Source organism: Pollicipes pollicipes, unplaced genomic scaffold (genome assembly GCF_011947565.3).
Source record: "Pollicipes pollicipes isolate AB1234 unplaced genomic scaffold, Ppol_2.1 Scaffold_3216;HRSCAF=3773_pilon_pilon_pilon, whole genome shotgun sequence".
NCBI lineage: Eukaryota > Metazoa > Arthropoda > Thecostraca > Pollicipedomorpha > Pollicipedidae > Pollicipes > Pollicipes pollicipes.
Window position 1 is genome coordinate 4989619 of NW_023596251.1, and position 16494 is coordinate 5006112.

Consider the following 16494-nt stretch of genomic DNA (forward strand, 5'->3'; position numbering starts at 1 on the left):
ACCAAAAACGAAGGAAACTGCTCACTTTTCGCATGGGTGCCGACAATGACTTGCGTTACCCAAGATCCGTGCGAAGAACCATTATCGTGAAGCCGACGTTCAGCAGCCACGGAAATAATCAAGTAAATAGCCTTTGGTCCTTAAACTCATACCACAGCGAACAACAACGTCTAAGATGAGATTCACCCGTCATAAACTGGCTTCAGACCGCACCTCCGAACACGCCGCATCTGCTCAATCGGCGTATATTTGTCACACTGCTGCCACGCAGTACACACCCCGTCCAACCACCTAGTCTGCTACACGTCCAGCGATCCCTGCCGCTTGTTCATTGAGCGGGCCCGCTTCTCCCTCAACCGCTCTCGGGTGGCCTTCTCGTGACTGCGAAAGGTGAAGACGAGGTCAGGACAAGCCTGCACAAATGGCGCAGGCACCGCTCCACGGCCTTCGTCGCGGCGTCTCGCGGTACCACCGCCTCACACCGAACACTAGCGGTGCAGTCTACCAGCGCAGAGCTCAAACGTGAGCACCGATATACAAAGGCAGGAAGGAAACGGACGCCCGGCCGTAGAACGCAAAACACCGCCGCAAAGGTAGCCATGGCAACTGCGCTGAAGCCGAGCGCCTGCAGTGAAGCCAGAGGGTCTTCCTCTAATCGCAGGATTCGAAAAGGGTAGAAGCGATTCCAGCATTACGAGGCATTCAATTCCAAAACAGAGGATCAAAGCCCGGAAAATTACAACACGAATCATACAACGCACAGCAAATCCTGGATCATAATTTTTAACGTGGTTCAGAATGTAATTCAGTACATTGCATATTACCTGGTTGTTTCCTATCATCACTGGCTCAAGATTTTAGTACCAAGATTCCAATCTCAAATCCATCTCTCCTTGGATTCGAATACAAAAATACTGCGAATCCCCAGCTCTAGACCGCGCCGAGTGCAGCCCACCGCCAGGCGGACACTCACAGCCGCCGGTGTCGCTCCGCCGCCTCCGGGCCGGGCTCCTTCGGCTTCCGCAGGACGTCCGTCACCAGGTACCTGCAGCGGAAGGACAGGCCGTCAGAAACGCAGGCCGAATGGACGATGCCCGCGCGCTGACGACCGAGCTATCGCGAGTCGCGTGCGTGCAGGGCTGGAGCACTTCGGTTTTGATGACTCCAGTTCTTTGTGTGCTGACCAAAGGGCGGTCCCGGCAACCTTCGAGAGCATGGTAATCAGGTGTGACGCCATTGCAGCGGTAAAATCTACGTTTAAGGGAGTGTTCCACATCTCTATAGGGTTTTCTATGGGGTCAGAAATAGCCATCTTGAAGACCTTTCCATGCAGTTTACAGCCCTGCCTTTCTTACGACTTACACTCATTCTGATTTCTTAGCTACACGCCCGCAAAAATAGGGGGGGGGGGGATTTCGGGAAGCCTATTTTGAGATCATCTTGGCGTTCATGACGCCATAATAAGGCCATTCAAATCCTGCCATTCCGTAAGTCATGCAGCGATCAATACTGATTAGAATATAATGGTCCGGTCGTTCACATCCGGCGTTCGTGACCCTTATTTCCTGATAAAACGGCCGCTAATTAGCTTTTGACCAAAGTTGTGCAAGTTACGATGACGTATCGCGACATATTTACTAAACAGAGAAATCGTATAGTCTGGAGTAGCATGTTCTTCCTCAAGGTATACTGATATTCATAAGTAAGCTTGTTTCATCATATCTGACGCTTGTTTAAGTATCTTCAGTAGTGCAACACTGCTTTTCTGGTGGCGCTGGCCCTCGCAGTTTGGCCTCAGTACGCTCACACTCGCAGTGTGCCGGCGGCTGATCGGCACAGCGACCTAGCCCATGCACGGCTCGACACAGGCAGCTCAGCTCAGCTCAGCTCAGCTCCGGACAGCTCAGATGACCATCATCCTACAACGAAAACTCCCAGGGTAGCTCCCAGTCGTGAGCGCCCTGCCCACCGCGACCCCCCTCCCAGCTATACTGGCTGAAAGCTCAGATTTGCTATAGCCATACATGCAAATGCTATGCCACAGCAAATTCACATTTCACTGGGTTTTAAAGTTTGACTGACGTGTACGCAATTTAATGGACTTGATCAGCGTACATGTGCTGCCAAGGAATACTGTCGAAGCTTATCAGACTGTCTGGCAAGTGTCTTCCTCTAGTTGCGCTTCTCAAACATGTAGCACAGTTGATGAGGACAGAACATTTTTCCAAGCCACAGTGCACGTTCGCTATGCCAGTCATGACACAATGCCCAAAGCATACCGGTATTGTCTAACGAGTTCACCTCATCCAGGCATCGACATGCATGCGATATCATCGAAATCGATATCAATTACCCGAATACCGAATCCCGAGCCTGGACGAGTCCCGTACTCAAACAACAAATCACCACTCCGCAGACTCAACCTGCATCCTATTCAAAGACGTAACTCGCCCGCCAACCCACTCGCGAGTGGCGGGGGGTCAGAACCTTCAGGCTCTCCAGCTCCCTCTTCTCACGCCCTCTACCACAGCAATACACAAACCCACACAGCTGGCCGCTGTCCCCCCCCCCCCCCCCCCCCCCCCGCCGCCCTCACCGTATCCTGTCGAGGGCGTCGGCCCGGTTCAGCAGCTGGGAGCGCGTCCGCTCGGAGCGCACGTGCAGGTAGCCGTCCCGGCTGATGCGGGACCGGTACTTCTGAGGGGGAGGGGACGAGGGGAGGGGTTCAGACGGCAGGCGGGCCTCACCACGCCGGTCGACGGCGTCGGGCCGACGCGGCACGGCTGAGGCCGTTCCTCATCAGAGACCGGAGGAGAGACACTCAGGACCCGGAGCGCAGTCTGACGTGATCACTGGCGTCATGACAGCGAAGATCACAACACACGCCTATTGTACTACCGTCACAGAGGACTCGTTCTGGGAGACACTTGGGGAGCCCTTCACATTATACACGTTTCACCCATGCCCCACGGCACTGTGTCGCCCGTGAGACGTCGCCTACAGCCCACGTTAACATTATGGGGCGCAAACTGATCGCAGTGAACGCCGCTAGCGTAAAAATCGGAAAACTGCGGTCACACCTTACCGAATTTGCACGGAGTTGTCACACTGGCAAAAACAATGGATGCGTTTTTGCTAAATGCATATTCCGCAACATACAAACGCTACACGCAAAAATCACCTCCTGACATGTCTCCGGTGACAAGTGAGAAAGGTCGACTCGTGGAAGTCTCAAGATAGCAGCATGAACATGCAGCAATTGTCTGCACTTTCTGTCATATCCAATCCTTTTTGTACACAAATTAGCATTCACTCACTTTGAGAAGGCCTTCCTTAGCCTCATCAGGCAGCCATGATGCCGTCTGGACATGGAACCGAATCTCCACCCTTGTGTTCAGCTTGTTCACATTCTGGCCTCCTGGTCCACTGCTCTTGGTGTATGAGATATCAATGTCCTCTGCAAACACCCACATTTTTCATCTAGCCAGCATGAAATGCTATGCATAAATGCCTGGCAACACATGCTGCAGGTGACAGTCACTTGCATCAGACACATGTAGTTCATTACTAGTACGCTACACCTCTAGGACTGATTCACAGCCTTGTAAACGTATACCTTTATTACTGACACAATGTCAGGTCCTCTGCCCAATAACAGACCCAAGCATATTGCCTAACTCATCATAAATGCAATGATGCAATTGCACAAGCAATGCTCCTTTATATCTGTTAGCTCCCTACAATGTGAGGAATGCCTTGGCTTATTCCAATTTTAAGGATTTTAAGGAAAAACACTGGTTGCACAAGTGCTACTTGTAACACAAGCCAAACACTTGCATTAAATACTTACTCATTGGAATATAGCCACTAAACCTAGATCCTTCATTTTCAGGGACCTGAAACAAGCCACAAATGTATCATGACACTTTACAATGCCAACCAGGCATGCTTCTGGAACCTCTGCCTGGCTTGAGTATCCATGCCCAGGCTTGGTTTGTTTTCACATTAAATGCTCAATGTGGCACTGATTATACCCCTTCAGCTCCTCAGCATTGCAAAAACATACTTAACAAATACCTAACTGTGGAAATGATGTTGAAATGTTGCCAGAAACAATAGCCAAAACCTTACATGCGAATAAATAACAAGATGTGCATCAAGAATTCTCAGAAATTAAGCAATTTGATGAGCAGCATGAGCCTGCTAGAAATGGTCTCAAACATATTAGCCCCCAGAAAAAAATTGCATGGACCAGGCCAGGTCATCAGGTTAAACAGATTCCATGCTTCCAGCGAGGCATACTCAGCCTACCACACTGTTGCTAACAAAGACTATACATCTATATACATAATTTGTTTACACACATGTATATACTATATATCTATATAAACATATATACATATATATATATATATATATATATATATATATATATATATATATATATATATATATACATGTCTTCCAAAAATATTTGGAAGAATGGAAATAAGCCCTAGTGCTTAAATAAAAACTTGCCTCACAAAACATTTGCTACATGGTCTCAAAAGTTCTGCAAAACTAGGTCATTGACACGAGTACCATGAATAGTGAGTTACTCATAGCAGCAACTCCATTATAGCTGCATTTTAATCCAGTGTACCTAGAAGACCCTCTCTAGGCCTCTCCACTAGGTGGAGACAGTGCGCCACACCGTGAACACTGGAATTTTGAACGTAAATTCGCTAACACTTTGGACATGCTGTCACTGGTACGCCCGACATGTTCGACGTAACGCTTTTTTGGTGATCTGATAATTGTGAGCATTCGAGAGGCCGGCAATGGTGAGTAGACATTCATGGCGCACCCAAGGCGTTTCAAGTCCATCCATCCCCATCCTCACCTGCGAAGACGACGTAAAATTAGGATCTGAGTCGGGATATATTTTTTCCAGGCTGTATGCACTCTTAAAACCAGCGGATGGCACCACAGATCTTAAATATGAGGCGTTTAACCGATTAGCCAACTTCCGCAACGCTGCTACCATGGCGGCTGCCATTTCTACAAACTGGGCAAGCCTCAAACTGGGAGGAAACCTGTGCTGCCAAATAATTTAACAAGATTTTTCCGATTTGATTAACAGGCCACCACGGCTACCTCAACACTTACTTGATACTTGATACTTGAACTTATTATATCGACAGCACACGCTACCGTTTTGGATACAATTTTGGAAGCGTACAGTGCCGTTGCCGAGGGGGGCGTGGCCCGGAGCCACGTCTCCGCTGGAGGTGGAGTGGGAATTCTGGCAGTTCAGGATGCTCTCGGGGTTTCTAAAATATGACGTCGAGTCCGAGGCATCAACAAGAGGGTCAAATTGCAAAGCCTATAAATGTCCAGCGAATCCAAAAACACGGCGCTTACAACAGCTGCGAAGAATTCTCTTGACTGAAAATACCCATATGAAACGATTTTAAACGGTAAAGAGCCTCACTGGAAGCTGGCTGCAGTCCCCCACATAAAAACAATTTCCGAAATGGTCGGAGAGGCAGGATCGGCGAATGATCTATGTCATAGCGCCAGCGACCTTTTTCTCAAAGTGAGTGCTTTTTATGAATGCGGCCACATCTTTAAAATTGGATAGAGGGGAACTGGAATTTGACGTAACAGCCCACTATTTTGAATGAAAAACGTAAAGCGTGCATTGTATGAACACAATTTTGAAGGGGGGGGGGGCGAAATCCCGTCTCGAGACAACTTAAGGAAACCTCACCAAAAATCGAATCCTATCACATCGTATTTGCTGAGGCCTCCAGAGGACCTATGCTCATTTCACGACACCGGGGCGTTCTACTGCTGTTGGTGCACGCGGCTGCCTATATCACTGGGGCTGCACCAACCTGGCTTTGCTCGGGGCAGGCAGGGGGAGGGGAGGGGGGGGAGGGTGCGAGGGTCTAGAGTCTGCAGTTGCCCTTCGTGCAATGTCTAATAAGACTGCAACGAGACTGTAGCAAGACTGCCAGTGAGGATGGAGCCAAACTGCTAGGGAGACTGCACTTGACTATTCGCTGAGATATGGTGATACTGTCAGTGAGAATATCAGTGATATGTCGACGAAACCGATAGTGAGACTGTGGTGAGGGAGCCAGTGGACTGCAAATAAGATATCCTGTGATACTGCAGTGAAGCTTGCAACTTGGCTCTGCTGGATAATCACAGCTCAAGATTTTAGGCCATATGGTAGTTTACGGGTATGCCTCTATTGTGTAATTAAACCTTGCATTGTGCTTACGCCTGTACGGCACGGAGTTAAAACCTTTTGCAAAACAAACAGCCGAAGCCCATTTGCACGTTTCATGCCTCTCCATCGAAGGCTTTGCCACCAAATTCTGCGTCAAGCTGCTGGTGCAGTCCACGGCGAGCCGCCCGATGGAGAGGCCAGAGAAACACCACATAGTTTAAATTTCGCTGGAAGCTTCATGATGGGGTTACAGTTCGAGCATGTATATTCAATTTCCACCAACATCTAGTTTCAAACAATGTACAACAATAAGGCAAATCATTTTCCGATAATAAATGGGGATAAAATGTCAGAAAGATGACGCGACCCGTGCTTGGGGACTTCACGATAAAGCTTGGCAAAACTTCCCTGACAGCCCTGCAGGGTCTGGTTTCACTGCGCAGCGCGTTTGCCAACTCATTCCTGTCCTTGCAACCTTAGCCCGAAGTAATTCACTGCACAGACGCGGGTGGTCCCAGTCCGAGGTAGTCCGACAGTCTCGTCTCGCATGGACGACCGCCTGACATGGTGCCCGGCCATGCTCATAAACATGACACCCCTTCTCTCAGTTTGCCGGTCTCAGCGACACTCGCACATGGACGGGGCTTCGTAATTTGCGGCGTAAGTGCTTGCGATCTCAGCGTGCGCTGTCATTTCAGCTCACGACTCGAGGAGAATCGGAAGTTGTCGCGGCTGATGACGCACGGACATATGCGTGCGTTCGTTTATTGCAAGCAACACGTGGGCATGAGCATGGGCAACCAACACAAGGGTACATGCATGAACTTGCCACATTGGGTGTTGTCCATTTGTCACATTGGGTGTTGTCCATTTGCCCCATTGAGTGTCGTCCGTTTGCCACATTGGGTGCTGTTGAAGCCAAGTTGGGTGTTGTCCCTGTAAGAATAAACAAAAGAATACGAAACCATTCTGCTATTGAGAGATGTCCGCCTCTCAAAAATGATACGCCACGAACTTTTTTCGGGGGGGGGGGGCGGGGGGAGCGGCCTGGCGGGCTTTCACGCAGGCTCACTCAGCAAGGACATTTCTCAGGTTAAAGCCCCGCTGACTGCATTGCGACTTTGGCACTGCCTGAGACTGCTTTTTAATGCAATATTTAGTTAAACTGTTTTTTTTCTCGTACAAACACCCACGGTCGAGATGCTGGTTTTCGTTATGCTTCCTTTTATATGCTCACTGTCATCTGCCATTACTCAAAACTATTCGTGAATCAATTTTTAAAAATTAATGCAGAAAGGCGATCGAGCACGCTCTTAGTCCACGATTTCCGTTCCATTCCATCCATCCACGTCGGCATTATTGACCGCCATATCGGTCGGCCAGCAGTCGACTGGAGCAAGGGCTCACCTCAGGCGGGACAGAGTCTGCCTCTAGCCCTGGGAGAGACCAGTTTGAGCAGGACCCCCCCCCCCCCGCCTGACTGCGCTGAGTGGGACAGAGTCTGCCTCTAGCCTTGGGAGAGGCCAGTCTGAGCAGGACCCCCCGCCTGACTGCGCTGAGATCAGATAAGCCGTGACGAGGGCCTCCTGTCTTAGCTGAGGCAGGACCCCAGCTCAGCCGTCCGCGATCTGGGCAGTGCCTGAGGAATTCCTCTCGGTCATGATCGGGTCTCTCGCGGAATCCTGGTCCCTTGCGACGTTTATTGAGATCTTCTTTCTCTTAGGGCAATCACTGTTCTCCTTTTGAAATGAGTGGGCGATCCTCTAACGTCAACCCTTGTTACATAGCAGCCTGAAACTAAAGCAAACGTCCTGTATGATTATGCCGTCTTCTGCACAGAGATTCGTCCTCTTCTAGCTCTAAGCCATGACATGGTCTTACTGTTGTGTCTTGGTCCTCAATAACTGAAAATAGGTAATTAGTGAGGCCTTCTTTTATTTATCATAGGAGGGAGGGGGTGCAGTGCGACTTCTCTCAAACATAGCCTATATTTTAAGAATTTCGGCGCCTTCTCGCTCACCATGCCATTCGGGGACTCTTGACCGCATCGTTGATTCTAACCAGACATGCTGGACCTATCCCGACTTCCGAGGGGACTCCTAAGGTGTCAGACGGGATTAAGACATTCACTAACCATGTCTGACGACAAGGTGGGTAGCTGCCGCGCTGTGGGTAGCTGCCGCGCTGTGGGTAGCTGTGGGTAGCTGCCGCGCTCAACCAGTGACATCGGTCCTAGGTTTCCAGATGAATGAATAGCCACCTGATGGTGGTGACCTGCAGCACAAATATGCACACTGCGTATTGCACAGACTCTAACAAAAACATGGATATTCGACTGCCGTCCTCCGACTCTGGCATAGTCCGCATATAACCTAATGTTTTACAAAACAATAATTTTACATTGAGCAAATGACTGTAGCCTAACGGCAGAGACAAACAAAACAAAACTCACGTCGGTCCCCCTTAAAGAAGCCTTGTGGTGCCGAGGCAGCGCTGTGCCCCTGTTAATGATATATTGTTGGTATCGCTGTTGCCTCTTCGCAGATCTGGTTGTTCGATACAAATATCATGTGCTATCAAGTAAATGCTTTCACTAGGAACGCAAAATTGCATCATGAAATTATCCTCAAGCGATATTCCGAATTACTTATGCTTGACGCACACCACAGTCGCAGTGAAACCCGAACTGTCTGTCTGTTTGCGACCCAGCTTCACCAAAAGGCATCACCATGTATGTAGTATCGTATGAAGGCCATGAAACGATATCCGTTAAGTCACTGCAGCTAACCAAAACAGTGTTGTACCGCAAACAACACAAACACACGGCGAATCTTTGTCAGCTATCGCAGTCATGAGCGAAATCCATCTAGACTCCGTCTGACTCGGGCGCTCCGCTGCTCGCGACGACCGTTCGAAGGCGGTTACCTTACCGACACTGGGATCAGGGACCTAGGCGCATTCGAGTTGGACTCGAACTTGGTGGTGATTCCTTGGTTGGTGCCTAGTCACGGAGGGACGGTGGTGACGTAGGCCGCTGGATACGTGACTTGCGCGTCGGGTAGTGTTCGGGCTCGGTACCGCTGCTGCTGCCGGCTCGTCAGGCGGTTCAGCCGCGACCTGGGCTGGTGTGGGGTTCGCAGCTTCGGTCTCTGCCGGCTGATTCGCAGCCACGGCTTGGGCTGGAGCGAGGTTCGCGGCCTCGGTCTCCTCAGGCGGACACCCAGCCGAGGTACGTCACTACTGGTCGGAACAGCTGGTATTTTGCTGGGCTTAGAATGCGGCCCGCGCTGCTGATGCGCTCGAGCACTCTCTCCAGGCGCTGCAGAGCCTGACTGACCGAGCCGCCGTGGACAAGTCCCCGTAGAGTCGACAGGGGGAAAACCCTCTGCCCGAGGTCAGACGGCAGCTCCCAGGATCCACGCCCACCCCCTCTACTGCGCTCGGAACGGCCCAAACAGTCGTGAGTGTGAAGTCTTGCACTCGGTCATTTTCGAGTGTCATGAAGTAATCGTACCACTGTCGTGTTCTTATGTTTGGACTTAACAAATCTTGTGATCGCTTTGCTGATGTCACGGCTTTTTGTTAGCTAGGTAGTACGCATTTGTCTGAAATCGGACACGAAAGAACTCTGTATTGTTTTGTTGCGATCCAACATGGCATCCTTCAGCATTCAAAGCCGGGTTCCCCAATTCAAATGCGCCTAGGTCTCGGATCCCAGTGTCTGTAGGGCATCCGTCGTTGAACGGTCAGCGCGAACAGCGGAGCGCTCGAATCAGGTGAACTCTAGATGGATTTAGCCCGTGACTGCGATACCTGGCTACCTAACTGGCTATAGCTGGCTAATTCCTTCTGCGATATCTGGCTGATCCATGGTGTGTTTGCATTGTTTGCGTTACAATGCAGTTAAGGTTAGCTGCAACGACGTGACAGATATCGCCTAAGGATCTTTCTTACCTATCGCTTTCGTACTGCGCACGTTAGGTAAAGTTCGTGGGACATGTGTTCATTAGGCCATGGATTTCTTCATTATATCGTGGACGAATGATTCAACTATGAGGGTATTCTTCTTTTAAAAGGGATGTAGTGTAAGGTGCCAGAAAACATCTATGTGCTAGCGAGTGAATGCTTGCGTAGTCGGCGAGCGCCGCTTGGAGGCGCTCGAGTTCCCATCCTCCTGCCCAGGGGTGGTAAAAATGTACTTTTGTCACCGGCCAAAATTTCTGGAGGAAAAATGATCGCCAGTAGCGTAATGCGAAAACATATTACAAAATGGTCATTAAGTTCATGCCCAATAGCGTGATCAGTAATCTGCCCATCACCGAAAGTCCCTTTCATCACTGCGGTTTTCAATATCATGCACATAACCGAAACGTTCAATGGCGTCCTTCGTGCAAAATACACTGTTCTTCAGCAAATGCCAGGATAAGTGCTGCTGCTAGGAAAGCAGGCACACCTGCTTGAGATAGCCCAATCACAACAAGACCTTTATTCCACACCCGAGACTTGCCGGGGCCTCGCGTTTAAACTTGATCTACAGCTGGATTTGCTTTACTCAACCACAAAAAATCAGCGAAGTACCTCGATAACCAGGACAGTAGAAGGCATGGCAGACTTCGAACCAGTGGCAAGCGGCAATGGGAATGACGTCAAATATGGTGCCTCCACGAGGGTTCCTTATGGAAATTACGTATGCGTTTTGGGACCCATCTCAACTGTCATGACACTATCCACCATGCCTGATTCAGGCTCCAAGCCTGGCGCGACATGTTTTGACTGGTGGGCGCCTTTCGCCATGCCCCAACGAATAAGTTGTATCGAAATTTGTAATAACGCCACGCCAGGTGACCAGCTCTTAATAAACAAGTTACTCGCCCTGACAGGAAAGGGAGGGGGGAGGGGGTGACGCAACAGCTCCCCCACGGTTTTCTGAGGATACTAATGTGGCTTATTATGCAGTCTCGCTCAAATCTTTGGTAGCCTCTGGAGCATCCATCGCATGCGTGCTGAGAGCAAAAAAAAAAAGAAAAAGAAATGCCCCTAACAGTTCTGGTTTTAAAGAAGCAATGTTTTTATGAGCATTGGAGGACGATCCAAGGTCGGCGGGTGCAACGAGAGGCAAACGACGATCCTGCGGACCGCGCGCCCAGGGTTGGCACTCCTACATGAACGAAATCCTACATTATAAATATAGGCTCCAAATAGATAAGGCTGCATGCCATATGCTCATAATGAAACAAGGGACCCGCCTCTTTATGCTCCATGTAACCACACTGCATGTTTTCGCATATGTGAACACGCAAAGCTGATGTTTGGCTTAGGAAAATTTACCCTTCGACTTGGTCTAGTGTGGTCAACTAACAACAGGAGACTTCTTACCAATGACAAGATCTCGTTAAACATAGTTCGCTGTTTGGATGTTTTTTTGCGGGGATTTACCTTTTTAGTTCACAGACGTCAGGGAATCCCCCCCCCCCCCCACCACCACTCACCGTTACAGAAACCGGTGAATCAGGGTAACGGTTTACATTGTTGGCTGCTATCCTTTGTAGTCATTTTAAAGATGCGGATTTAAAAATCCGCATTTAAGATTTTGGAAACATGAACTGTCATAGCAGAATGGCACACTTCATTACCAACATCCAAACATTGCTAGAAATTCAATCCGCAAGCCAAAATTGCCATTTGCGTGCAAGCAGTACGCAAATCTAAGGTCACCTGTGATGTTTATCATGTATAATGCATGAGTATCAATTAATTTTTCTGGGGCACTGCCCAATATCTATGTACAACACAAAACAGCATTTTCTGGACTTATTGCAATAGTTTCCAAATCATGCATACAAATTGGCACTCCTGTCATCCCACGACCACACAAACTATGTTGACTTCTACTATCATTGAAGGCTGCATATAGGGCAGGCTGTCTGCCTTCACAGCCTGTGGTTAAATGCATACAGTGATTATGCTAATGGCTCCATCAGGACAATTTTACAATTCATTGTTAGCAAAAATAGTAATGCAACATATCATATTTACATCCATGCAATGCCATGCTCACAAGTGCAAAGAAAACGTGCACATGAATTAGCACTGCAGAATGAATCACTTCCAGAGGTTTTCTCTTACCATAGGTGTGCTATCATCAGGAAATAGCCAACACTCTCCTCAGAGACATCCAAATGCCAACATTTCACCGGCCTCATAGCACAGTTGGACCGCAAAACCATAAAGCCACCTGCTATTTGAAGTAAAACTCTTGGCAACGTGGTAAGGTCGTTGATCTACGGCAGGTCAAAGTCAGGGCATGGATTCAGCAAAGTCAATTTCAAGGGAATCTTTCAATCTGATGTAACAGCAGAGTGTTTGACGAAGCCATACTTCTCTGAGATACTTTCTCAGGCAACGAGACAATTGAATGCCCAAACTTCACTGGCCTAGGGTCAGATATGAAGGCTAGACCAAAGTCAAAACCAGCCTGTCTTATTACCCTGGGGCTTCCAGTTTGAGGTAGTTTCTGGCACTCATCTAGAATTTATTGATACCACGAACCACATTAGACATCTTCCATGAACCTCTCTAGGTCAGAATAGGCCACTGACCTAAAATGACCCAGGTCACCACGTCATTTTTTGGAGCATACTGCCTAGCTTAATCTTTGTCGTGTATTCGTATGCAAAACTCAAAAGTAGAATTTTATGATCTTGGTTCCAATGACCTTGGAAAGGTAAAAAAGGTCACTGACCTTGAATGAGCATGTGACCTTTTGCTTAGGACAGGTACCTAGGTTCTGGTCACACTTTGGTGACCAACTTCGAGTCTGACCTTGTTTGGCCTTATTTGACCCGGAAGTCATAATAAAGGACGTCTAAACTTTTACCCAAATGAGTTCATGTGCAGGTCAACTCACCCTGTGAATTTGGTGCCCCTAGCCCTCTTCGTTCTTGAGATCTCAAGGGCGTTAAATTGATCCCCGTCCGAGCAAAGGGTATCCAACCGGCTACCCGGGCGCGTGTTAATTTACTGGACAACGCAACCACACACCATATCAATCACTGTCACTCACCCTTTTGTGGGTACTCTTGACACTTCAGTCCCCTCCTTTTCTATCCTGCGTTGCATTCCCCCCTCCCCCAATTAGAGACAAGTGGTTCCCTATCCCACCTATCGTACTGGCCAACGCAAGAGCTACCGAATCAAACTCCCGCTTAAAAGGGATTTTATCTAGTAGCGCTTTCTCCCCATGCTGACGGGCTGACAAAAAATCCTGGCATTGCCGTCAGCAGGCGCGTGACGTGACAGGCCATGTGACCTTGCTGTCACGTGACGTGACGTATGGCGAACACTGGGCCGTGATTGGTGCTGACAAACGTGCTGACGACAGATAGAGCGCGGCCCTGGATTACGGACACCGGAGCGGGGCGACGATATCCTTCGCCGAGTCTGCCCACCGTCCTTGGGGATGTGCCCGTACTCACCAGCTGCCCATTCCTGATCAGCTGTACCTGCGCCATCAGTCTCAACCAATCCGTATGCATATTCCAGCGCTTTTGTTAAGAACGTCACCACGATGTTGTTCACCTGAACCAATTTTGCGTTGCTTAAGGAAACATAGTGTAAATGGATCTAATTATGACTCAAAGAAGAAAGAGCAGTTAGACCATAGAACATCACTCTAGCCGACATTTTGCAAATGCCTTGCACATTGCGTGCACGTAATCCTTCCCAAATCTCTGCTCAGCTTATTCCTTTTTGATTTGGTTTGGATAAGGGTGCTTTCGGCCGGTAATGCTTATTTCAGGGCTATGAGGCGAAGGAGAGTGGATTATGGTGGGACGAAGCAACGTACACCGGGGGGTTCTCTACCGGAACTTAGCCACACAGGGACCCCATACCCCATAGGACTCCCATAAGCACGTGCAAGGTGTGTGCTCAGCGTCAGGACGGGGCCTCGCCGGAAGGCCCCTGGCTGGCGGCTGGTACACGCAGCTTTCCCTCCGGAAGTAGGGCGTCTCGAGGACGCAGGATGAAGAGGGTACGCGGAAAAAGGCGTGGGTGCAACCCGTCCGGTTACCCATTCCATATGGGTACCCGCAGGTTTAACCCAATCCCTGAAGGCCCCCAGTCCAGAGCGTCCCACAACGGCGTCAGAGACGCCTGCTTGTTCACCGTGACACGAACACGCGGAGTTATTTACGACTGATCGCCGCTGCGCCGACCAGCTGTGGCAGTGTCGCATTCCGCCACGCGCGTCTGCAAACCGCACAAGGCCCATGCCATTCTCTGGCTAGGCGAGCGCCGGTAAAACGAAATAAAAGAAGGTGGCATAACGGCGCCTGCGGTTGCGCCTGCTGCCTGTCGCACACGGTGTCGGGGGGCCGGGCGTTGTGAGGCTGATGGTTATCCGCGCTGTAATCCGCGGGGCCCGCGCGTTGCACCGCCGCCGCAGCCTCCCCTGCGCCAGCCGCCAGCGGCGAACAGCGCCCAGCTTCCTGCCGGCGCCGACAGATGGCAGGAGCGCTGTGCGTGTGAGTTTGTCGCCGTTTGTCGCCGTCGGCGCCAGATGGCAGGCGCGCGGCGGGCGCGCTCCCGGGAGGGCCGGTGAGGCGGCGACAGCGGTCTCTCTTCGCTGCTGTCGCGGCCGCCGCTGACCAGCTGGCCAGACGGCCGTCGGCCCGCCGGCCGCCTCGGAGAGCCGGGAAGGACGGGACGAGCTGGGGGCCAGGGGTGGTGGTCATGCGTGAAGGAGAATTCCGGCACGCTGCAGGCTTCACACACGAGACAATCTCAGCTGCTGCGCACATCCGTCCCTTCTTATCCTCTATCTCGCTTCATCCTGCATCCTCGTGACACCTCGCTTGTCCAGGGAAGGCTGCATGCGTCACCAACGAGCGGGCCGAGAACCCCGTGGGAGGCGGGACCCCGACCGGGTACCCAGCGCATATGCGCGGGTTAAAGCTCGGTGGTTGACCTCCCAGGCGCATGCGGGTCTGCCCCACCGTTGACACTTTTCCTTCATCCCATAGCCCTGAAATGATAATTTTTGGTCGAAAGGGCTGTAATAAAAAAAGCAAAACAAACAAAACCAAAAACAAAAAGAACAAACCAGTCGCTGCGCTTCAGACGGTGACCTTGATCCTCAAGTGTCCCTGGAGAAGTCGATGGGGAACCGGGCATCTGGCCGCTATCGTTCTGCTGCAAAACCCCACACAAACGTGTCCAGGGATGCAGCAAACGTCCGCAAAGGTCCGGAGGGCCCAAGTTTTTATTAATTCCATTTCATCTTAGGTGGAATCTTTTCTACCTTTCGCCCGAGGTAAAACCACTTCAGAATTAGTCCTACGCTTTCGCAAAAGTCAGATGGATAGTGCTCATCCGCTTCCTCGCTTTCTGACTGATGATGAGTGACAACGTGCGATTCGTTAGTTGTACCATACCACGTAAACGTTTCTTGTAAGCGAACTAAAAATAAACTGAACGCTGCGTTCCATGGTAGAGGATAACGCTTCACCACCTTCACCCACTTTCAGATCTCACCGCGAATGAAAACAAGACTAAGCAGAGATCAAAATGTGGCAGCTCGGGATCAAAGCGTTGAGCAATGTTTGAAATGCAGCAGCAGAAATGGATGGCCGATAGCCTGGCGGATCGAACGCCTGATGTCGCATTAGGATCGAGCGCCTGATGTCGCGTGGGGTCGAGCTCCTGATGTCGCCGTAGGATCGAGATCCTGATGCTGCCGTAGGATGGAGCGCCTGATGTCGCGTAGGATCGAGCTCCCGATGTCGCCGTAGGATCGAGCGCCTGATCACCGTAGGATCGAGCTCCTGATGTCGCGTAGAATCGAGCTCCTGATGTCAGGTCAGACGACTGATGTTGGAGCGTGACGCCACGTCAGGTACATTGCAGCGGTGATGTCACAGGTGGGAGCTTCGGCTCTTACTCTGCTGGTGTCACAGGTGGGGAGCTTCGGCTCTTACCTGCTGGTGTCACAGGTGGGAGCTTCGGCTCTTACCATGGTGGTGTCTCACGCTGCAATGTGGGTCATCATCGCTTCTCTGTTCGGAAGTTGCCGTTGATGAGCACCGGTGCTAGCGCATTCTGCCACGCTTGGAGTGTGATGCAAGCTAAAGGACTCAACGGGCTAAGTAAGCCCATGGGTAAACAATGTAGAATGGGTGACGGGTGGTTGGAAGCAAATTCGCGGGAGTTAGGGTAGGACACGGATAGGGGTTAGTCTTCGGCGGACAGAGTACACAATAAATGTTTCACGCCAA

The 16494-nt window shown here is 50.4% G+C and overlaps 2 protein-coding genes across 2 annotated transcripts in view; one reads left to right on the forward strand and one right to left on the reverse strand.

The window, feature by feature from the left end:
- Positions 1 to 245: 245 nt before the first annotated feature.
- Positions 246 to 5035, reverse strand: LOC119090954 (peptidyl-tRNA hydrolase ICT1, mitochondrial). The gene is made up of 6 exons (XM_037213678.1): positions 4883 to 5035; positions 3851 to 3896; positions 3318 to 3457; positions 2597 to 2697; positions 974 to 1045; positions 246 to 381 (listed from the first exon to the last, which is right to left on the reverse strand). Exons 1-6 carry the CDS (start codon positions 5024 to 5026, stop codon positions 300 to 302), a joined length of 585 nt encoding a protein of 194 aa, XP_037069573.1. The 5' UTR covers positions 5027 to 5035; the 3' UTR covers positions 246 to 299.
- A 3320-nt stretch (positions 5036 to 8355) lies between these two features.
- LOC119091041 (innexin inx3-like) overlaps positions 8356 to 16494 on the forward strand; it is a 24182-nt gene continuing 16043 nt past the window's right edge. The window contains exon 1 of the mRNA XM_037213762.1: positions 8356 to 8370. Within this exon, the coding sequence (XP_037069657.1) occupies positions 8356 to 8370 (15 nt within the window). The remainder of the gene's footprint in view (positions 8371 to 16494) is intronic.